The 24,247-nt window shown below is 41.3% G+C and overlaps 2 protein-coding genes across 2 annotated transcripts; one reads left to right on the top strand and one right to left on the bottom strand.

Annotated features, from left to right (window-relative positions):
• The first annotated feature begins 607 nt into the window (after positions 1-607).
• LOC114250420 (serine/threonine-protein kinase NIM1) lies at positions 608-15,069 on the top strand. The gene is made up of 11 exons (XM_089735407.1): positions 608-1,143; positions 2,381-2,509; positions 2,855-3,027; positions 3,561-3,619; positions 4,159-4,288; positions 7,864-8,018; positions 10,664-10,815; positions 11,636-12,171; positions 13,184-13,267; positions 14,423-14,483; positions 14,941-15,069. Exons 1-11 carry the CDS (start codon positions 1,015-1,017, stop codon positions 15,016-15,018), a joined length of 1,686 nt encoding a protein of 561 aa, XP_089591533.1. The 5' UTR covers positions 608-1,014; the 3' UTR covers positions 15,019-15,069.
• Nup44A (nuclear pore complex protein Nup44A) lies at positions 9,455-23,858 on the bottom strand. Its single transcript, XM_089735409.1, has 9 exons — positions 23,271-23,858; positions 22,944-23,100; positions 21,972-22,125; positions 21,445-21,552; positions 19,781-19,897; positions 18,846-19,004; positions 17,802-17,962; positions 16,600-16,753; positions 9,455-9,860 (listed from the first exon to the last, which is right to left on the bottom strand). The coding sequence occupies exons 1-8, from the start codon at positions 23,403-23,405 to the stop codon at positions 16,611-16,613; spliced, it is 1,134 nt and encodes a 377-aa protein (XP_089591535.1). The 5' UTR covers positions 23,406-23,858; the 3' UTR covers positions 9,455-9,860; positions 16,600-16,610.
• Between the last annotated feature and the right edge of the window lie 389 nt (positions 23,859-24,247).

Below are 24,247 nucleotides of genomic sequence, written 5' to 3'. Positions count from 1 at the left end.
TGATCCTCCCGTTGAAGACTAGATTGTGTGCTATGTGTGCAAAAGATGGGCTCACGAGAGTTGTACTGACGGACAGTCAACATCGTTAGGTTTTAAATGTGGTGTGATCTATGTCGTTAATAATGTTAGTTCGTAATCACCCCACTTGGTGTTCGTATTTACCCGACTGATGTCGGGCAAAGCCGAACACTAAGGGTTTTGTTTTTCTTTCATATTGTTGCAATTTATTAAAAATATATAAATGATGATTAGTGAATAAGTTAGACAGATAAGTAAACTTTATAATTAAAAAAATTAAAAAAATCTGTGATTAAATTCCATTGTTTTATTTAAGTTTTCCCTTAGGTGTTCGTATATCCCCCACTTTCCCCTATGCTTAAATCTTTAAAACTATACAACGGATTTTGATGCGGTTTTCTTTAATAGATAGAGTGATTGAAGAGGAAGGTTTATATGTATAATAACATCCATTAAATAGTGGAGAAATCAATAATAAATTACAGTTTCCAAAGCGAAGCGAGGGCGGGTCGCTAGTCTTAAATAAAAGGCAAGGCAAACATATCGCAACACGGAAGTTTTAGTTTTAGTCCTTCGGATGAAGGAGCCTTCAACTGATCTGATGCTAACCAGCCAACGAAAGCTTTAGACGTCGTGCATATCGACACTCGTCTGTAGACTTTGGTTCGAAATGGTAAAAGCTGCCCTCGCGAGCGGAACACGAATAATTTTGCGGAAGAAATAGCCGTGGTCCCGGCGCGGTAATACCGGCTCATTATAAAATAGACAAAGCTCTTACGAAAACCAGTAAGTCTCGGATCGATTCGATATAAATAGTGCTTCCAATTAAATGTCAAGTCGACGGTCGTTCCGATTTCGAACAACTAAACAAATGAAGAGCCGATTAGACATTTGTATGAAGTTTACAAGTAAATAAGAGCCGTGTGATATTAAAATAATTTTTCTTAATTTTTATCGTAAACAAATATTATGCATCGAAATTAAAGTGTGAACAGTATGAGAGCCATGACAAAGAGTAAGAGTCAAGTGTACAGTGTTGGGAACTATCTGATGACCGGCAGAGTTTTGGGGAAGGGACACTTCGCACGCGTCGAAGAGGCCACACACAGAATTATAGGCGCTAAGGTAAGGAAATATCTAAGGATCACCGTGCTACTAATCTATTAGAAAAGACATCCGATTCCCATTTACCGACACAATACAGAAAAGGTATATTAATGGTTTTAGAGGTTTATGCACCTGTGTGTGTTTCGGTGCATTAATTAGGTTTTCATTTTAATTAAAAAATAAGTATCTGCGAAATAAGAATCATAGAATATTTTGGTATTCATTAAAGAATCTAATTATATTTTATCGTAAACATTGAACTGGCGTACACGAGTGTATATAAATTAAGACTTGCTCACATAGGCAGTGGCCTGATTCTGCCCCTAGCATTATTGATGCTCACGAGCGATGGTAACCACTCATCATCAGGTGGACGGTGTGCTTGTCTGCCTACAGGGGCAATACATTTCTTTTTGACCATGCATTGACATGTGAACTAGCACGACAATTGCGGTATTTTGTCTCACCGAGTGCCCGAGCTATGAAAAATTTATAATATTTCATTTCTACCATGTTATCATTCACAACTTATTTTTATTTTATTTTTTTATTGCATAGATGTTTGGACGAGCTCACAGTCCACCTGGTGTTAAATGGCTACCGGAGCCCATAGACATCTATAACGTCAAATGCCGCCACCCACCTTGATATGAGTTCTAAGGTCTCAGTATAGTTTCAACAGCTGCCCCGCTCTTCAAACCGAAACGCATTACTACTTCTACCTGTGCGGACTTACAAGAGATCCTCCCACCAGGAATCTGGGCTAATTAAATAAACAAGGTAAACAAATTGGGCTGTGTGCCAGCTGATTTTACCACCGAACTCAAGTATTGTACAACTAGGATTCTTTTCAATTTCTACGAAAGTGGAATAGAACTGAACGCGTCTTCAAGCAAAGCCTATAACAAGTCTAAACACAAACTATTAACCATGACCGCGTCACACGTTCGTATGCCTCTTAAGGCAATATAACAGCGCATGAACCGATGTTAATTTCATCCCACAGACATAGCCCTCTGAGTTTCTCGCCGGATCTTCTCAGCGGGTCGCGTTTCCGATCCGGTGGTAGATTCTGCGAAGCACGGCTCTTGCTAGGGTTCGTGTTAGCAACGTCGTCATGTTTGAGCCCCGTGAGCTCACCTACTAGTTCGGCGAATCTAGAATAACCCCTCGAGGCTACACGAATAGGTAGAAAAAAATTCGTACATTACACCAATACAGTACTACTAAGGTGTCGTCAATCCTTGCCTTTCAGGTGGCAGTTAAAGTGATAGATCTAACATGTATAAAAGAGGAATACGCACGCAGGAACCTGCATCGCGAACCAAGAGTGATGGCGAGACTGCGGCATCCTTGCATCGCTGCTTTGTACGAAACGATGATGGTAAAAACCTATTTCGGTGCGACCCTTTTCACGTCGCGAGGTGGCTGACGACATTAACAGCTGGTGATAACACCACATCAGCTTGCCCGTCCGTCTAAAAACATGGAATAGGCTTTAATACTCCCTAAGAATATTTTTTACTCTCGTAGTAGATTCGCAAAGAACCGGCCCTTGAGTTGTTTCAATGCCGCCATATAGTTATAACGGCTATCCTACCCTTCAAACCGAAACGGATTACTGTTTCACGGCTGAAATAGGCGGGATGGTGGTACCTACCCGTGCGAACTCACAAGAGGTCCTACGACCCGATACTACTGCGTTGGTGTATTTGTGTGTGGTGATCAGCACGGGCCGCGCCTTTACGTGGTGATGGAGGCGGCGGGCGGCGGCGACCTGTGCTCGCACGTGCTAGGGGCTCGCGGGGGCGCGCGGGGCCTCCCCGAGCACAGGGCACGTGCTCTCGCCGCACAGCTCGTCTCCGCCGTTCGGCACATGCATGCGCGTGCCGTGGTGCATCGGTAAGTGCGTTAGATTCTTCCTTTTTATTCCAATACATTGTTAGATACTTAACTATTACTCATACCCGATCCTGTAGTCCGAATGGTAAACCGTTTACGTCGCCCAAAGCGCGTCATTACGGATCCTCCTGATCCATTAACGGTGCTTTTAGGCACCACAAGCACCGGTCACCGTCCTCGTGAACCCGTCGCTTGCGACGAAGGGCTCGACCAGCGAATTAACCCATAGACACAGCCCACTGAATTTCTCGCCGGATCTTCTCAGTGGGTCGCGTTTCCGATCCGGTGGTAGATTCTGCGCAGCACGGCTCTTTGCTAAGGTTCGTGTTAGCAGCACTCCGGTTTGAGCCCCGTGAGCTCACCTACACGCAAGGAGAAGCTGAAATGGCCTCTCAAGGCTATCAAGCATAGGTAGGGAAAAAAATAGCTGTAACTACCTAATGATGAAAATTCTTCAAACCCCTCCAAACGTATTTCGATAAACACGCATACAATATCGTACATATTAATAAATGTAACGTCTCTAAACACAGGGATCTTAAAATGGAAAACATCATGTTGGACAGTACAAAGCAGTTTATAAAAATAGTCGGTAAGTTTATAATTATTCATTCCCCTGTAATAGACATAGGTACGTGCGACTGAAAATGCGCGCTTAGTTTTAAGCAGACAACTACAAGCAATAATCCCATAAGAAACTGTTGCTCTTTCCTTTAACTGTCAGTACGTAGAACTTGCACCTTAACCACTTAATTCCCATTGCGTTTTGAAGATTTTATTGCTTAGATGGGTGGACGAGCTCACAGCCTACCTGGTGTTAAGTGGTTACTGGAGCCCATAGACATCTACAATGTAAATACCGTCACCCACCTTGAGATATGAGTTCTAAGGTCTCAGTATAGTTACAACGGCTGCCCCACCCTTCAAATCGAAACGCATTACTGCTTCACGACAGAAATAGGCAGGGCGATGGTACCCACCCGTGCGGACTCACAAGAGGTCCTACCACCAGTAATTACGCAAATTATAATTTTGCGGGTTTCATTTTTATTACACGATGTTATTCCTTCACCGTGGAAGTCAATCGTGAACGTTTGTTAAGTGCGTATTAGATACGTTACGTGTTTCAAGATTTCGGGTTATCGAATCTTTGGAGTTCGAGCGGCGGGCTGAGGACGCCCTGCGGCTCCCTGGAGTACGCCGCGCCGGAACTCTTCATCGACGGAAGGAAATACGGGCCGGAAGTCGACCTCTGGAGCATGTGAGTTGAAATGATCGTAAAACCTCCCTTCGAATAGCCACTTAAAACGACTTAAACAGAGCACGTCCCCCCACTAGTAATAGGATTCGTAGAATATTTGTGTAAACGAGGGAGAAGTCGCATAAGAACGTCAGACCCTAAAGTTGGATTCCTTGTACTGTGAGAACCAGAGACTGATTTAGATACATATCTAATATATAAAATTCTCTATATACTATACATTTTTCAGCCATGTTTTTTTGGTTTTATTTGTGTATCAATAGTATGTTCAGTAGGTCTGAGAACCGGCTACTATCTATTTTTCATACCCCTAAGTGATAAGGGTTATCCACCCCAAACATTTACTTTTTATTTTTATTTTTTGGAAAATTTTTTTTTTTTTTGGTTATACCTAATGAAGTACTATGTGGTTGAATGAGGTTTTTTTTTCTACACTAAAATTTCCCTAGAAATCTTATTTAAGGCAACACAAAGTTTGCCGGGTCAGCTAGTATCTATATCTTAGTACGTAAAGCAAAAACTTTGTATCCCTATTAAAGAAAATTGCGCGTACGGAGGAGTATAAAATTTCCCACACTTATAGAGAATATAGAGGAGTGCAGAAACTATTATTTTTTTAATTATGCATAAAAAATACACTAAATCAATAAAAAAAAAACATTACGCACGCTACTATGTATACGACACACATATTAATATTGTTTGCCTTTAATATTATTTGTATATAGTGTAGTCTTGGCGAAATCTATGATCATAGAAATATAATAGTATTTGACAATAGAACCTTAATAATATTCAAGTTTATAATTTCAACTAATTATAGTCGAATTTCGACTGCTGCGAGACCACTAGTACTTTTAAAAATGTATATTTAAAAAACACGATTGTAAAAATAATGTAGAGGGGTACAATGTCTATAAAAAGCAACGCCTTTGCCCGAAACGTTTTCCGTCACGTCACAGCTGGAGTCCCGCAAGGCTCCGCCCTCTCCCCGTTACTATTTAGTTTGTATATCAATGATATACCCCGGTCTCCGGAGACCCATCTGGCGCTCTTCGCCGATGACACCGCCATCTACTACTCGTATAGGAAGAAGGCGTTGCTTCATCGACGACTTCAGACCGCAGCTACCACCATGGGACAGTGGTTCCGGAAGTGGCGCATCGACATCAACCCCACGAAAAGCACAGCGGTGCTCTTCAAAAGGGGTCGCCCTCCGAACACCACGCTGAGCATCCCCCTCCCGACTAGGCGCGTCAACACCTCCACTCCCGCCATTCGCCCAATCACGATGTTCGACCAGCCCATACCGTGGGCCCCGAAGGTCAAATATTTAGGCGTCACCCTCGACAGTAGGATGACATTCCGCCCTCACATCAAGACGGTACGCGACCGTGCCGCCTTCATTCTAGGACGTCTCTACCCGATGATATGTAGGCGAAGTAAAATGTCCCTTAGAAATAAGGTGACACTCTACAAAACTTGCATACGCCCCGTCATGACCTATGCAAGTGTAGTGTTCGCTCACGCGGCCCGCACTCACTTAAAGTCATTCCAAATTATTCAATCCCGTTTTTGCAGGATAGCCGTCGGAGCCCCGTGGTTCGTCAGGAACGTCGACCTCCATGACGACCTGGACTTAGAGTCCACCAGTAAGTATATGCAGTCGGCGTCGATGCGCCACTTCGATAAAGCGGCACGACACGAGAACCCTCTCATCGTGGCCGCCGGAAACTACATTCCCGATCCTGCGGACAGAATGGAAAGCAGTCGACGTCGCTCAAAACACGTCATCTCGGATCCTCCCGATCCACTAACGGTGCTTCTAGGTACTTCAAGCACCGGTCACCGTTCTCGTCGAACCCGTCGCTTGCGACGAAGGGCTCGACGAGTAAATTAACTCTCAGACACAGCCCACTGAGTTTCTCGCCGGATCTTCTCAGTGGGTCGCGTTTCCGATCCGGTGGTAGATTCTGCGAAGCACGGCTCTTGCTAGGGTTCGTGTTAGCAACGTCATCAGGTTTGAGCCCCGTGAGCTCACCTACAAAAGTTAGGGTTACGCTGATATAGCCTCTCAAGGCTCTCAGCTTAGGTAGGAAAAAAAAAAAAAAAAAAAAACGAAACGTTTTCCAGTCATCGTTCTCGTCGAACCCGTCGCTTGCGAGGAAGGGCTCGGTGAGTAAATTAACCCACAGACACAGCCCACTGAGTTTCTCGCCGGATCTTCTCAGTGGGTCGCGTGGGTCCGATCCGGGTGCAGGCAGATTCTGCGAAGCACGGCTCTTGCTAGGGTTCGTGTTAGCAACATCGTCAGGTTTGAGCCCCGTGAGCTCATCTACTGGCTCAGTGACACGACATGGTCTCTACACCATCAACTTAGGAAGGAAAAAAAAAACGAAACATTCATTCGTTTGGCGGCGTTCGTGAGGGAAGGTACTCGTGGACACGATTTCTGCTACTCGTTGTTTTTAAGTCTTGGTAAATATGTGCTTTGAGTCAAGAGAATACCAAACTGTTACTTTCTCTATTCTGGTTGTTTAGTGATTTATTTTAGTGTCTATATTGAATTAGAGTCCATTGATTAGAGTTTAAGAATCACAAATTTTGTAATGTTTAAATGGTTTTTTGGAGGAATATATACGACAAAGGGAAGATCTTCCACCGAGCGGATGATATTGCTCGGTAAACCGACGGTCCGAATGTTGTTGTTCGGAACTTGTATATATGCGCTTTATCTTGAAAATGTCGTAAGCGAGATTCAGGCATCTGTCAATTATCTTGCGTTGTATGATGGCTACCCGCCACATCACTCCCCTCCGAGACCGGAGGTCGTGTCATTTTAGTTATCGTTGTCCGTGCTGAGATTAGCTTGCAAGTGCCAGTGCTGCTCGAAGTTTGCGGTGAGTCGAAACTGAGCTTGAATGCTGCGTGATTGTCGCCAGTGCTGCTCGAAGTCTGCGGTGAGTCGAGACTGAGCTTGAATGCTGCGCGATGAGGCAGTGTAGGTGCGTGCCGTAGGGCCAGGAAGCGCGGTGAGTCGGCTGCGATGGTCCTGTTGAGGCTGCGATGCTAGAGCTTGCTGTGGGACGACTGTCGATGGCTTGCTTTTATCTGCGAGAATGCGGGGATTGTGGTAGCTGAAGTTCTTGATGCGCTGATGATGAATCAGAAGGCTGCGATTGATCACGTCGGGGTCACCAGTTGTAGGAATATACGACGAAAGGAAAGATCTTCCACCGAGCGGATGATATTGCTCGGTAAACCGACGGTCCGAATGTTGTTGTTCGGAACTTGTATATATGCGCTTTATCTTGAAAATGTCGTAAGCGAGATTCAGGCATCTGTCAATTATCTTGCGTTGTATGATGGCTATCCGCTACAGTTTTTTTTTTTTTTTAAATGGTTTTTCTTTTGTGTCCTTAATGTATATACTTAGGTATACATTAAACACTCTGACAATGAACAAATTCATCATAAAAATGTTTATCGACCCACTCTCGGCCAGGTCCGGTCTGGGGCGCCAATTACTGCACCACCCAGTTAATTAATCAGTAATGGCGACGTGCACTTTCCAGCGGTGTGATCGTGTATGGTATGGTGACGGGCGGCCTGCCGTTCAGCGCGGGGTCGGGCGGGGGGTTGGGCGGAGGGTCGCGCCCGCAGCTCCGCGCCGCCATCGCCCGCGGCTTTACCAGGAAACAGCGGGCGGCCCTGGCCTGCGTCTCTAACGGTAGGTCAATCAGCTGTAGCTACTGTACATTCACATCCAGATTCAAGCTACGATATAAAATTCTTCTCTAACACCGATTAACGTTGCCGCAACTAGTTTTTTATGGTCTTTATAGGCAGTCGAGCATACGGCCCACTTGATGGTTAGTGTCGTGTTAGTGTAGTTAGTTTGAAGTCGTCGTGGCCTCAAGAGTAAGACGTCCGATGCATTTGTATCTAGCGATGCAACGGAGTTCGAATCCCGCAGGCGGGTACCAATTTTTCTCATGAAATGCGTACTTAACAAATGTTTACGATTGACTTCCACGGTGAAGGAATAGCATCGTCTAATAAAAATCAAACCCGCAAAATCATAATTTGCGTAATTACTGGTGATATCACATCTTGTGAGTCCGCACGGGTAGGTACAATTACCCTGCTCATTTCTGCCGTGAAACAGTAATGCGTTTTGGTTTGAAAGGTGGGGCAACCGTTGTAACTATACTGAGACCTTAGAACTCATATCTCAAGGTGGGTGGCGGCATTTACGTTGCAGATTTCTATGGGCTCCGATAACCACTTAATACCAGGTGGGCTGTGAGCTCGTCCACCCATCTATGCAATAAATAAAATAGTTATCACCGTCGCTCATGGACTTCAGCAATGCCAGGTGCACGGCCAAGTTGCTGCCTACCATTGAGTACACTCCACAAGCCTCATTTGAAGGACATTTCATAGAACGGGAAACAACACCCCATTAACGGTGCTTTTAGGCACCACAAGCACCGGTCACCGTCCTCACCGGTTAGCGAATTAAGCCATAGACACAGCCCACTTAGTTTCTCGCCGGATCTTCTCAGTGGGTCGCGTTTCCGATCCGGCAGTAGATTTTTTTTTTATTGCTTAGATGGGTGGACGAGCTCACAGCCCACCTGATGTTAAGTGGTTACTGGAGCCCATAGACATCCATAACGTAAATGCGCCACCCACCTTGAGATATAAGTTCTAAGGTCTCAAGTATAGTTACAAGTCACAAGATTCTGCGAAGCACTGCTCTTGCTAGGGTCAGTGTTAGCAACACTCCGGTTTGTCCCGTGAGCTCACCTACACACGTTAGGGTGAAGCTGAAATATCAGCTGAAGGCTATCAGCATAGGTAGGGGAAAAAAAAGGGAAACACCGTGGGGGAGTTTATTCCAAAGCCAGATGATAAGTGGCAAAAAAGTAGTATAGTAATGCAATGCAGTATATATAGTAGTATATTTAAACTATAAATAGTAGTTATAGTATGGTTGAATTCTACTCGATTCGCGGGCGGGGCGCTGGTGAATGAGTAAATTAAAAATACTTATTTTTTCATATCTGATTTGAAGGATGGCGGCGTATGTGTTATCACGAGAACCATCATATATTCCTATATTTCAAGGAACGTCATAGTCGTTATAAAAAAAAACGAAAGGAAATTCAAAAAAAAAGTTTATTCATTTTTAAAAATATCTTATTCACTAAAGACTTAAATTGTAATTAGAAAACATTTTAATATTATTTTTATACGTTAAATGATTACGACGCAGTTTGCGGCAATAAAGTTCATGTTATTGGAATCGATGGACACCACCAGCTGTCGCTGTCTCTGTCGTGCGACTGATGACGTCACTGCAAAAATGTTCGAAAGAGAGCGACTATAATCGGGTCTCTTTCTAATATACGACGTGCAGAAACTGCTTTTCAATTAGTTCTCGGATATAAAACTTGATAATCCAATTTGAGTTATCGGTTTAAACATTTTGGATTAGAGTTAAACAAAAAAACAATGGCGTTAATTTATCGTTCTGTTTCTTGTTTATCTGCTTGCTGTGATTGATCTGTGAACAAAACACATTACGTGAATTTAGTATTTTTTTTATTGCCGGCTCAGCTTATCGCCCACCTGATAGTCAACACCACTATCTAATAAACATGCATTATTATGAATAAATCGAAAAATCGGATCTTCATATAACTCAAGGAAAAAATCTCTCGAGAAACCTTGAAAGAAGTCCTGATTTTGTTCGCCAATCAAAAAAAATAAAAGTCGAATTAAGTGATCACCGTCGCTCATGGACATCAGCAATGCCAATGGCAAAGGCAAACCGCTGTCTACTGCCAACGGGTTTTAATTCGTTAAGACTTTCTATAAATTAACGCGTAAAGGGCAAAGACAAATTTCTGATTTAATCGGGACTGGTAGGTCCCTTAGAGGCAGGAGTTCTAAATATCAACCGATTTCTGAAGTAACACGGTACTTACGCATTGTTTTTTCCTCCCTAATCGTTGGTAGCTAAAGGGCTCATTACATACGCGCTCACTAGTAGGTGAACTTTCGGAGCTCATCCTTTGGGAGCTTGTTAGCCCTTATAAGAGTAATGCCTCTCAGAACCTATCCCCAGATAGAAAACACTATTGTTCCAATGTGGTCCACAACACGTAGTGCCTTACGTATTTTGCATAAAACTATCACCTGTCTAATGATCCATGCCCTTCCATTATTACATCAGTCGATATCATGCATAAAACTATGACCTGCTTAATGGATCCATGCTCTTCCACTAATTACATCAGTCGATATGAGTACACCGGGCGTCTTACATAATTTTCGTCAAACGACATTCTAAATCTCACGTCACAGATTGCAAAACTTTCATACAACACTTGCTGGAACCGAATGTGGACCTCCGCATGAGGATCGACGACGCAGCGTGCCACCGATGGCTGAAACGACCAGGAATGAAAATGAAGACTCATCCGTTTGCCACTATAGACCCCAAGACTAACAGAGAGGTGAGATCACTAGATGACTTGACCAGGGTCAAGGTTGTATTCAACAATGTCGGCGAAAACCTATTTGCTACCCTTTAAGTCTGATCGGAACGAAAGCTTTTATATTGTATGTAGTGCTGCGACTTAGGGATTAAGGGTCATACATAATACCAGTCTGTCCGGTTTTATAACAATTGAGGTAGCTTGATCGGGCTTTTATACCGATCGATGACAGGTATGCCTTAGTCCAGAGGTCGGCAACCTTCTGAGTCGCAAGAGCCAAAAATTACAATTGACTAAATTTCAGTTTTTCAAAGAGCCACAATTTTTTTTCTTGCCAACAATTACGTACTTGCATAAATAATTTTTTTTGATAAAAAAAAACATTCATAAGATAAATATCTATTTATTCTTATATAAGTAGGATTTTTTACAACAAATTAGATATTATATTTGGTATTATTAGATAATCACTTATCATTTAAGTAAAAAATGAAAACAATTTAACATTTCCTTACAACAATAGGCTGAGAGATAGAAATGGTTCCCAATCCTCGTTAGTCGATTCAGAACATTTTTTTAATGTTTTTTTAATAAAATAATATTTGCGTTTGGAAACTAAAGAGCTGCAATTTTATATCCAAAGAGCCGCATGTGGCTCGCGAGCCACAGGTTGCCGATCCCTGCCTTAGTCGAACCGACTAAAACCCCTTTCGCTCAACAATCCACATCCGGAAGCAGGCAGGTGTTGCCTTTAGCTCGAAACGCGTTAAGCACCTTACACATTAGTTGCGTCTAAAAAGAATATATTTCATAAAATTTGTAACTCGAAACCGCTTAGATTTACAGGCAAATATCAGAGCTGTGTGGTCAAACGATAATGGACGTGGTTGCGCAAATAAAAGCTGACCCCTTCGGCTCGACAGCCGGCATGTACAACATTAAGGCGCACTTGTTCAACATGAGGGCTTTGCCAGGGACAGACTTATTATGGTCGCCGAATAGCATCGAAGCTAGACCCTTGTCGCCACCAGAATATCGCGCCAAGCAAGAGAGGACCGAAAGTCTAGGCAGTAAAATTGAAATTCCTAAAACTGCCCTCCAAGCGAGCCTCAAATCGGCTGTTGAAAAGAGCGACGTAAAACTTCAGAACAGAGTCAAACCCCCACCGTCTAGAATGTACGATAACGGTGACTGTTTGTCTTCAAGACTGCCCAGTATCGACGAACATTCCAATATGGAGACAATAAAAAACAACAGGGTTATAACGACGAGGAAAATCATTGATGAATTGAAACCTAGACTTAACAGCTGCCCTAATAGGGTAGGGAATGCTTCGACGCAGTTTTACAGGAAGGCAGGCGACGCGCTGCCGAGGTGAGTAGCACTGATCCACGAGCTGATCAAACAAACAGACATATGTACAACATAGTTCATTCTTATTCGATTAATGTATCTGAGCGCGCATTTGGGATGGTATGGACATGTGATGAGACGAAATGAAAATGAAGTTGGTAAGAGAATGTAAGGTAAGGTAAGGTAATGTGGAAGGATGTAAAGGAAGGATGTAAGAAGAAATGGATGGATTGCGTGAAAGACAATATGGGTAAGATGGAAGTGAGCTAAGAAATGATATATGATAGAGGAGTATGGAAGGAGAAAACATGTTGCGCCGACCCCAGGTAACTGGGAGAAGGGCAGGATAATGATGATGATGTATCTGAGCGGGTACACGATAAGGACGTGCGAACCTGTGGGGGGGCCGTGATGTTCAGCAGTGGAAGTCTGCGCTGATGATGATGATGTGAAAAATAAAGATGGCTATTTACTATTTAGGGTTGATAATGGTTTACTAATTGTTTTCAATTTTTTTTTATTTGGGCGGACGAGCTCGCATCCCTCCTGGTGTTAAGTGGTAACTGGAGCCCATAGGCATCTACGACGTAAATGCGCCACCCACCTTGAGATATAAGTTCTAAGGTCTCAGTACAGTTACAACGGCTGCCCCACCCTTCAAACCGAAACGCATTACTGGTTCACGGCGGAAATCGGCAGGGTGGTGGTACCTACCCGCGCGGACTCACAAGAGGTCCTACCACCAGTAATAAATGTCATGAGCAACGAATTATAGCCTAATATGTAATTGTTTTTTCTTTTCTTTTTTTTTCTTTCTTAACGAATATATTTCGTACGCAATTAAGACATTAATTCTAATCATTAGCATATATTATTTTGAAATTATCGTAATACATTAATGAGTTTCCCAAAAAATTAATTTCATTTTTTTTTTGTAAATTGACAAGGCTCCAATTAGTTAATTGGTGATTTTGTCCTGTGACACATTATGATGCACAAATAACTCATCTTGTCGGCACGTCTCTGTTGTTAGTTGGAGAACGAGTGAACTGTTGAGCGCTGCACCCCGGATCTTGTACCAAAGTAATGCGACTTCCATTAAAAGAGCTTCTTTGGGGTGAGCATTTATCGTTTACTTTAAAAAAAAAACTATAAAATACGTTTTTTGACGAATCGCGAAAATTGGAAATCCATGAGAAAACCATATAAGTCTTAAATTTGCAATAAGTACGTGCGCGACAAATAGATGAATAACTCAATATCACGCCAACCGATTTCGATGATTATTGTTTTTAGTGATTTGAAGTCAATTTTTATTAAAGCATGTCTATTTACAATTATACTTATACTACTTATATTTCTATTTTTATATAGATATATCTTTAACTTGAGCTCATTACGAATTTTCGTGATTCGTCACAAACCACAATTCCTAGTTCCTGATATCCGTATCAGGAATCCGTGGACGTAACTATTGACCCTTTGCACGCGAGAGTTGAGTATCCGCTTTGGTGCGGAAATTCGATGCACTGTGTAAACTATAGAAATTACTTTATTTAATTTTGATGATTGACGTCCTGTTTGTATTGTTACGCGCTCGAGTTCGGTATAAATAAAACTTGCACCGAAATACAAATTAAAACTCTATTAAACACTTGGAACACTCAACGAAAACTTTAAAATTCTCACTTCTTTAAGTGAGTAAGTTTTGTGAAGTGATGTGAATTTTAAGCGAAAGCGCTTCGCTTCAGGTAATCCGTTCGCTGTTTCGCTTCGAGTATTCGCTTCCAGATTACTAACTGCCTTCGTGCCATCTCTGCAACGCTTTTATAGTCGAGACGACATCTCTGCAATTATCGAGAACATTTCCGGCAAGACCAGTCGTTTCGATATGTGTTTCCGATATTTGATAATAGATGGCGTTACACTTCTCTAGCGTTCTCGATATTACTAGTTATTTTGATAATCGTTTCTGCTATTCGACGACAGATGGCGTGAACTCTTTCTGGTGTAACAATACGTTTTTGATTGATGTTCTTATCGTTCTTTTTGTCGTTTATAATTAAATCATGCGGTAAGCGATACCTCACCGCTCGAGTGCAAGGAATAAAACTCTTGTTTACATTTAGACAATACGCGGACTTGTTCGCCGATACAAGTCCGTTTCACAAGAAATACGTGCATTAATTAATACGAAAACGTTGATGTTTTAAAAACAATAAAAAAAAACTTATTTTTGTCACAAACCGAAATGTGTTTTTTTTTTTCACAGGAACATCACGAGTCCTCACTCTTCATCGAACAGCCATAGCAAGAGCGAAAGAGCATTGCCGGTAACGAAATACATTTCTATATTTTATTTATGTGTTTATGCTGTCGGTACTGGTGACGCTGTGACCTACAGACAGTGGTAGATTTACAGTAGGGGCAGTCGGGGCAAGTGCCCAGGGTGGCAAATTTTTTAGGGCGGCAAAATATTGAAAGTATTTTTTTTTTTAATCTTATCAAGATTGCTCAATACAATTAATTAATTCTATTAATTAATCATTTTCTTTTTAATTGATAATTTAAGAAATTCATTCACCTATTATTTGTGAATTATAACATTGGCACTTTTGGTGAAAATTTATAATCAAAATGATTTAATCAATTTGGGCTGGCTCCCCATTGGGAGAAGCCCTATCAGGCCGCGTGACAATGGGCTCGTTGTAGAGGTCCACATTTATTAAACAATAGCCATTAACACTGTTGGTTATGAAGAAGACGTGTAATTGATTCAAAATGTTCAAGGTTGGATGGTATTCAACGAGACGTGACCGAGAATCGACTCCATTACAAAGACTGAGAAGGACAGCGCCGCTAAAGTAGAAACGTGTTTTCAGTGAATGTAGTAATTGTGAAAATAAAATTTTATTATGAAGAAAATGCGTTTATCATATTTTCTACGATTTTCATTGGACGAATTGGCGCAGCCATTGCCCTGACTTCGTCGAATGCGACGGCGGGCGAGACACGTGTAGTCCAGTCATTTTAGGCCAAATTAGGCGAATATCTCGAATTGGTCGTCGTGGCCTAAAGAATAAGACGTCCGGTGCATTCGTGTGTAGCGATGCACCGGTGTTCGAATCCCGCAGGCGGGTACCAATTTTTCTAATAAAATACGTACTTAACAAATGTTCACCATTGACTTCCACGGTGAAGGAATAACCATAGTGTAATAAAAATCAAACCCGCAAAATGATAATTTGCGTAATTACTGGTGGTAGGACCTCTTGTGAGTCGCACGGGTAGGTACCACCGCCTTACCTATTTCTGCCGTGAAGCAGTAATGCGTTTCGGTTTGCAGGGTGGGGCAGCCGTTGTAACTATACTGAGACCTTAGAACTTATATCTCAAGGTGGGTGGCGTATTTACGTTGTAGATGTCTATGGGCTCCAGTAATCACTTAACACCAGGTGGGCTGTAAGCTCGTCCACCCATCTAAGTAATAAAAAAAAGGTAAATGATAGCCTAGGTGGTGCGATGACCTCCGCAGGGTGGCCGGCATGATGTGGATGAGGAGAGCCGCAGGCCGGGCTCAGTGGTGTGGATTGGGAGAGGCCTATGTCCTGCAGTGGACGACTGTGGGCTGTTGATGTTGATGATGATGATGACGATGAAATGATAGAGGAGTATGGAAGGAGAAAACATGTTTCGACACCAGGAGACTGGGAGAAGGGCAGGAGAATGATGATGATGATGATGTATTCGTGCGAACCTGTGGGGAGGCCATGGTGTTCAGCAGTGGAGCTCTGCGCTGATGATGATGATGATGATGTGAAATATAAAGATGGATGTTTACTATTTAGGGTCGATAATGGTTTACTAATTGTTGTGGGTTGTGAGCTTGTCCACCCATCTAAGCAATAAAAATATAGTACATTGTGCACCAAGGGAGAAAAGTAGGACATTTCATCCCGCGTGTAAAATTGCAAACACGCGGGATGAGATGTCCTACTTTTTTCCCGCGGTGCTCATACTATTTTTTCTTCTACCAGGCCGAAAGTTCGTGGAGTACCGAGCCGGGGTTCAGGGGCGAAGCCCTGGCACGGGGTAGGGGGGGGCGGAGCCCCCCATACTCATAAAAAAAGAAATTTAATTGTTTTTTAATTTTTAAATAAATTACTACTAATTGAATAATAACTGTCTGATGAACTCATCTTTGTTTAATACTTCAGTATTAAATTTTATTGCCTTTTGTTTATTTCACTTTTACACTAAACACAATATTACAAATTACCCGAGCACAATAATGGCGGAGAATTTTAGGTGCGTGAGAGCAGACGTAAACACTAACGCGCATGCGCACTTGTCAGTACCCAGGGAGGAAAAGTTACACTTTCTTCCCTGTACAGCGGGAGGAAAACCGAACTTTCGGCGTAGGTAGGAGAAAAAAAAAATGACACTCACCTGTTGTCGCGTCAGTGCACGGGCATGTGCGCGGGGTTGGCCATGGCGGCCAGGCGCGTGTAGGCGGTGTGCGCGCGGGCGGCGGGCGCGCTGTCTCCGCCCACCGTCTCATTCTTGAACACGGCCACGCACTTCCACTGGTTCAAGTATTGCACTGTAAAAACCAATAACCGTTACTTTGCCAGTCCCACCACATCAGTAATAATAACGGCTTTTTTTTTTGGAACAAACTTCATTATGGGACGATGCGGAAGGGTACCCTAACCGGGAAAAAACGTCCGTAACGTAAGATTTTTATTAGTAATGCACACAGTGTACGACTTAACTTTGTAATAACATACAAAAAATAACAATTTTTTTTGTCATTAATTGACCACAATCTGAGAGCATTCGTTTGCGCAATACACTAACTCTTATGCAAACAACCGTGAATGAAGTGTACCACAATAAGTTCGCACGTTACCGAATGACCGTGGGTTGTTGCGAAACCTCCAGTTTTATTTTCTTTATACCTCGAATAGAACTTAAAATTAATATTTTTATAATAAGGAACTTCGTTCCTATCCGGTGTCCCACGACACCACGAATCTTTTTATTCCTACCTAAGCTGAGAGCCTTGAGAGGCTATTTCAGCGTAACCTTAACTAGTAGGTGAGCTCACGGGGCTCAAACCTGACGACGTTGCTAACACGAACCCTAGCAAGAGCAGTGCTTCGCAGCATCTACCACCGGATCGGAAACGCGACCCACTGAGAAGATCCGGCGAGAAACTCAGTGAGGTGTGTCTGTGGGTTAAATAACGGCACAGCTAAGCCGCAACCTTCGGCACAGAACTGCTTTCACACACCTCATTTGAAAATACATCAAAAGAATCAAAACTGAATTCCGACAACTCAACAGGGATGTACTCTGACTATGGCAAAGTGCATACAACGGAATCATCTCCAACAATGCCATATGTCAGTGAGTCATACCGTAGACAAAAAAGTTCAGTGAACATTTCACTTGTTGACCCAAGGAGGTCTAACTCTCAATGGTTGTCACATCCTTAAAAACTACTTGTTGAGATCATACCCTTCGTTTACAACTCTACATTCGATGATCGAAGAATATGTCTTAGGAAACTATACATCTGGAATAGATATCAAACAAGTAAAATTTAATTCAACTAAACGATTGACATGGTTATTGTCATTCCTTACTATTCCATAGTCTGACGCAGCTGTCGTCCCCCGACGAGGCCAGAAGCGTCCCGGTGGGGTTCCACGACACCCTCCACACGCACGAGTAGTGCTCGTCGAAGGCCGCCATTACTTCACTCTTGAACCGCACGCCCAAGCCGTTCGCGGAGATGGACGATTCACTGTAACGTCACAATAATAATTTAAATGTTGTATTCCAACGAGTGCAAACTAAATAGAATACACAAAACAAAGGTTTTACTGGTGGTAGGACGTCTTGTGAGTCCGCACGGGTAGGTGCCACCACTCCGCCTATTTCTGCCGTGAAGCAGTAATGCGTTTCGGTTTGAAGGGTGGGGCAGCCGCTGTAACTATACTTGAGAGTTGAGACCTTAGAACTTATATTTCTCAAAGTGGGTGGCAGCATTTACGTTGTAGATGTCTATAGGCTCCGGTAACCACTTAACCCCAAGTGGGCTGTGAGCTCGTCCACCTATCTATGCAATAAAAAAAAAGTGCTCAAAAGTCATGCAATATTTATTCTCTCTTCTTCATCGTCTTCATCGTTCCCACACCGCTAAAGATCGTGACCACATGTAATTTTCCTCCATAGTGTTTGGTCATGAGTGGCATGGACCACATGGTATAGACGAACATACCTGTTTCATGGACCGCATGGTATAGACTACCAGGTATAGAGTAACATACCTGCTATATTTTTTATAATTTCCAGAATTTCTCTAAATTAAACGGTTGTCTGGCAGAGATCGCTTTTAGCCTATTGTTACAAATCTATCTGCTTTTTGACTGTTTTTGAATGTAACTTGTGTTTTGGTGTGCAATAAAGGGTATTCTCTCTCTCTCTCTCTCTCACTACCACCAACCACTTTCTGAACCAGATCTGACTATCTGGCTGGTGTTCTGTTTATAGTGCCACAGAAATGAATCATTTTCAGATGGTTCCTAAGCATCATTTGCTTACCGGCTCTTCTGTGAATTTTAACGGAAATTTTACACTTTGCATCATCTGTAGTCATGTCAATGACAAGATAATGAGGTACTCACGAAAGTGGTTCAATTTTAATGATTCTCAGGTCCTTGGCGGCTACGGCGAGGAGATGGAACGAGCGGCCGAGGTTGGGAGCGAAGGCGAGGTCGTTGACCGGCTCCTGGACGGATGACAGACAGTCCGTTCTGGTCCAACGACGAGATGTTTCACTGTATCTGAACACAAATTTATTTACTTAGTAATTTTGTTTTTTTATTAATTTTTTATTAGGCACACAATACACATCGTTTTTTTTTTTTTTACACAATACGTTCGGTCTGTCTGTCTACCAAGCAATATCACCCACTCAGTTGAAGATCTTCCTTTTATACTCTCCAAACTATGACAAAAATCTTCCCCGGGCTATAGACAACTATAAAAATTTGCAAATCTACATTAAATACAAATACTGGTAGTTTTAAATCACTGCTAACAGTAGACATTGTCAATAGCAGGAGCACATCCAAGTCACTGTCTAGAATTATCATTATTTCAAGTAATAAGTATTTTAGATATTTACATATATATCATTATCCTGCCCTTCTCCCAGTCACCTGGGGTCGGCGCAACATGTTTTCTTCTTCCATACTCTTCTATCATATACCATTTCTTCGCTCACTCCCCTTCTACCCATATCGTCTTTCACACAATCCATCCATTTCTTCTTAGGTCTACCTCTTCCTCTAAATCCTTCCACATTCCTAGTTAACACTCTCTTAACAACCTCATTTTCATTTCGTCTCATCACATGTCCATACCATCCCAAACGTGCACTCCTCAGCTTCTCTGTCACAGGTGCCACTTTCAGATATTTACATATAAAAAGTATAATTTATGAAAAGTATAATTTATCAAGTTAAAAAAAAAAAAATTAGTGTATATTTAATACATGTAACCCATGTGTTACACTTCATAAATTACATTCAAAAACATATCATAAATCAATACTTACTCATAAATAAAAACTTTTCCATTGCAAGCTGTGCTCTTATCAGATGGCACTGATGCTAAGGCATTTGTTGTGTTAGGTTCATCACTGCCTACTGCCAACATTGGTGGGTTTCCTACCCTAGAAAAAAATATGCAATATTGAAGAATTATATTACAAAGTAGTCATTAAAACAAGCCAACAGAACAGTTTTATTTTACACAGTAAAAACAGTTTTGCTCCCAAAAAATCTCTCATACTCTCACTCTCAACCTCTAAACTAAATTCCCTGTTGTTTTATGAGTATCTGGGGAGTTAAAAGAGCTCTCTGTTGACTACACGTTATTATTGTTGTTGTTGTTGACTGTTGTTGTTGTTGACTACTTATTCTACATAAATAACTATATCCAGTTACGATCAGATGGGCTATTTACTACCTGCAATGACAATACAAATACATATAATAGCCGTCAAACTTCTTGAGCATTTGTTGACGTAGTGGGGGTAAGTTCGCGCATGGTACACTCACGTGCAAAAACATTATTTACGCTGCGTCATAATGCAATTAAATTATTAAAATCAACATATGTATTTATTTATATATTTATTAGAACATCAACAAAAAATATAGGTTAATAATTGTAATAATTTAATCTTGGGGTAAAATAGATATTCCTTCTATTAAGTCAAAACTAGAGCTGTTGCCAGGTCTTGGTTCAGTTGAAGCGAAGCTGCTATTTGTAATTTTTTTTTCGTTATCATAATCTTGACCATCATCATCATCACTGTTTTCATCACCCGAGTCGCCATCATCGTGATGAGTCGACATAGGGCTCATCGGTGTAGTTTACAACTCGGTCGTTCGATCTTCTTTTTTGTCTAATTAATTATTTTTTTAAGATATTCGATTCGTAGTAATCGAATGTTACTTTTTTCAATTACCAGCTTCCGATTATTTTCTGTTTTTTTTTTCATCTGAAGCCTAGCTCTTTCATAATTCGTCGTAAACTTCATTCCGAGCCATTAAAATGTATATCTTCTTTAAATTTTTCGAAGCCTTTCTACGGTACGGAGTTTCGCTGCTTGTTATGTAGTTATTATGATTACATCTTTTTATTACAGATTGAACGAAACAATCCATTCCGGTAACTTTCTTCTTCCCTGATCTTTTCTTACCCGGAGTCCGAAACACTGCGAGCAAGCCAGAGCCTTTAGCTTCGTTAATAATGCACCAAACAGTACTCACTGATGTTTTTCTTGCTTCCGAAGTCTGTTTTACTTTATCCATATCATTCTTCCCCTGTTTTATAATGAAGCAATATACGTCGTACACAATTTTTCTACCCTTTCTTTTGAATACTACACCAGTTTGTCGCGGCATAGTGTATTTTTTATAAAAAATCAACAAACACTCAACATAAAGCAATGGCAACAAAGTCAACAAGTAATTATAACAAATAACTTAACAATTAATAACGATAGACTTTTTACTGTACGCAAGCGTACTTTTGGGAGCAAGCGGAAAGAGGGCGCGGTGCGGGGCGCAAGGTTCGACTGATCTACCAATAACGCGCTCGATACGATTTCCCCTGCCGTCGCGCCTCACCCTCACCACCAAAGTGATCTAAAATTCGGTTCTGCGCAGTCAAGGTCATTTGCTCAAGAAGTTTGCCGGTTACTATACCTACCTAGACAATGAAGGGTTCCACGATAAACAACTGATTGAAACTTTCGTCGGTATTTCATGCTGGAGGGTCCATTGAGCCAAATTCATCACATCCGGAGCCTCATATATTCTGTAAATCAAACAAAATGTTGTTTTCGCTTCAACCAGATTAAAATGAGAAGATGAAGAGCAGTATTGCTATACCAGTAACAACATAGCCTTATGTGGATTCTGAGGTTAACTATTTATCTAGAATGACACAGAATTAATTCAAATGAAAATGGTAATTAGCTGAATTTAATTGTTGAAAATGTAGAAAAACAGGTAATGCAGCTTAGACTACATTAGTAGCTGCCAATATTGTTGCATAAATCATCACTCACATTTAGGCCCAAATTCTTAACCATCTAGTAAAACAGCCTACAAATTAGAAAACAAGACTGCTTCATTGCAGAAATAGGCAGGGTGGTAGTAGCTATCAGTTTATGCTTGAAATAAGTAGTACCAGGAGGTTTTACTGATGTGTAGTGTTATGGTTCAACATAATACCTTATAATGCCATCAGCTGAGCATGTTACTAGAAGTAGACCTAAATGTTTGGGTCCAAATTTAACATCTGTTACTGAAGTTCTTGAATCAACGAGGTTTGACCGCTTCAGCCATGTACGTAAACTCTTTTCAGAGCCTGTTGCTGTGGTGTCACCTGAATACAATATTGAATACATATTTATTTGAACCAATCATTTTGAAGTACATACTCCTACTATTCTGCACTTGGCTTGTGTATATCTCTGCATGACTAGTAATGGTGTTAAAGATGATTAAATAGGCCATTCTTTGATCACAGTCTTTCACACTTTGTGTCTGTTAAAATTTATATTATTTTGCAACTTCCAAGCCAGGTTTCCTAGATTGTCTTTTTTTTATTGCTTAGGTGGGTGGATGAGCTCACGGCCCACCTCATGTTAAGTGATATGAGATCTAAGATCTCAGTCTGTCCTACCCAATACAAAAGACTAATGAAAGTTTTCAGAAGTACATTGAATGTACCATGATGCAAACCTATGAAAAGCAGGCACCCTACACCTTACACTCTGCAAAAAATGGGTAATCTGTGGCGAAAACTTGTAAGAATATACTATAATCTATATACATAAAAATGAATTGCTGTTCATTAGTCTCGCTAAAACTCGAGAACGGCTGGACCAATTTGGCTAATTTTGGTCTTGAATTATTTGTGGAAGTCCAGAGAAGGTTTAAAAGGTGAATAAATCTAAAAATACTCAGAATTAAATAAATATAATAATTTTGATTTTCCTTTGATGTGTCCCCCGTCAGACGGATCCCTTTTGTTTGTTTTAAGTTTATTTTATACAAAAGTTTAGGTCTTATATTTATCAACTGAGGCACTACGAAGTCTGCCGGGTAAGCTAGTTATACATAAAATAAATTATAAAACAACTCATCTAGAAAAAGTAATAAATTTAATGCTAAATGGTATGAACAAATGGTTCCACATACCCACTTCCTCCCAAATAGCAGCTGTTCTATCAAAGGAGCAAGTCGCAATGACCTGTCCAAACTCTGGGTGGGCCCATGTAACTTTCCAAACGGAGCCGTGATGGGCCTTCCAGCTCGCTGTCATCCGCCAGCCTCCATGCCCGTCTGTGTCCCATATCTAAGATAAAAAATTACATATTCTAAATTATTAACTTTCACGATTGCTTATTACTACGAAGCAACAAAGATTTCGTAAATTACCAGAAGTATAAAAAAATTGCGTTTTACAACTATACGTACGTAAAACAAAGGTACGTACTCTAATTAAAAATAATATAAAGAATGTACCTTTACGTATTGATCACTGGAACAAGTGGCCATTCTCTCTCCGTAAAAGTCGTACGCGACATCGTGAATAAGGTCTTTGTGATCGGCATGTATCGTTTGGGCCTCGAAAAGGTTCGTAGCTATGTTTTCACTCATTGTTATTATGAACTAACAGTGTTTTTTCCGTTACATTAATCCCAATTTATAACCTCAAATTCACAGAAAATGACATTAGACATTAATGTAATGACAGTAATAGTTCCATTTTTCAATATGAAAGGCGAAAGTATCACATCATACAAACTAATTTTTTTTGTACTCTGTTAAATGAAAAATAATGTAAAGTAAAAAATGATATGGATGAAATTAAATAAAATGAGGTGAGATGGGATGAAATAAAGTCACAGTAAAATGACAGTTATTTACAGAGACTTTAGTGGACTTTTTGGAAGAGTCCGAAAAGCCATGTCAAGCGACTGTTTCATTTTCCCACATATGCGCTTTTACGGATGCAAAACAGTAATTAAAGCACCATTACTACACGTTTAAGCCTTCATCAAACAGAACGCGTACTTAGCGCGCTTCAGAGCGCTAAACTAACGCCGCGCTATGACACCGAGATGTATTGTACTACTACGGTATTATACCGTCAAACAGAGCGCCAGCGCTATGAGTGCTATAGCGCTGACGCTATGTTATATTGACGGTATGTTACCATAGTAGTACAACACATCTCGTCGTCATAGCGTAGCGCTCTGACGCGCGCTAATTACGCTTTCTGTTTGACGAAGCCTTTAAGCATGAAGAAACACTAAATTATAAAAAAAAAACAATACACACAACTTCGCTCCTGGCGTTTCCGCCAAAAACTCGTTCATTTGTGTCTGTCTGTCCATCTTCTTCTTTAGGTCACCACAATTGTTTTACAGGATATCCTTTAGGATTTAATCTCATCCCCAGCAATTAAGCGGTCCTTCCCGGAGTGGCACCCATGTAGA

Source organism: Bombyx mandarina, chromosome 19 (assembly GCF_030267445.1).
Source record: "Bombyx mandarina strain Sakado chromosome 19, ASM3026744v2".
In the NCBI taxonomy this organism is placed as follows: Eukaryota; Metazoa; Arthropoda; class Insecta; order Lepidoptera; family Bombycidae; genus Bombyx; species Bombyx mandarina.
The sequence above is the reverse complement of the archived record's forward strand: the minus strand, read 5'-3'. Positions and strand labels throughout refer to the sequence as shown.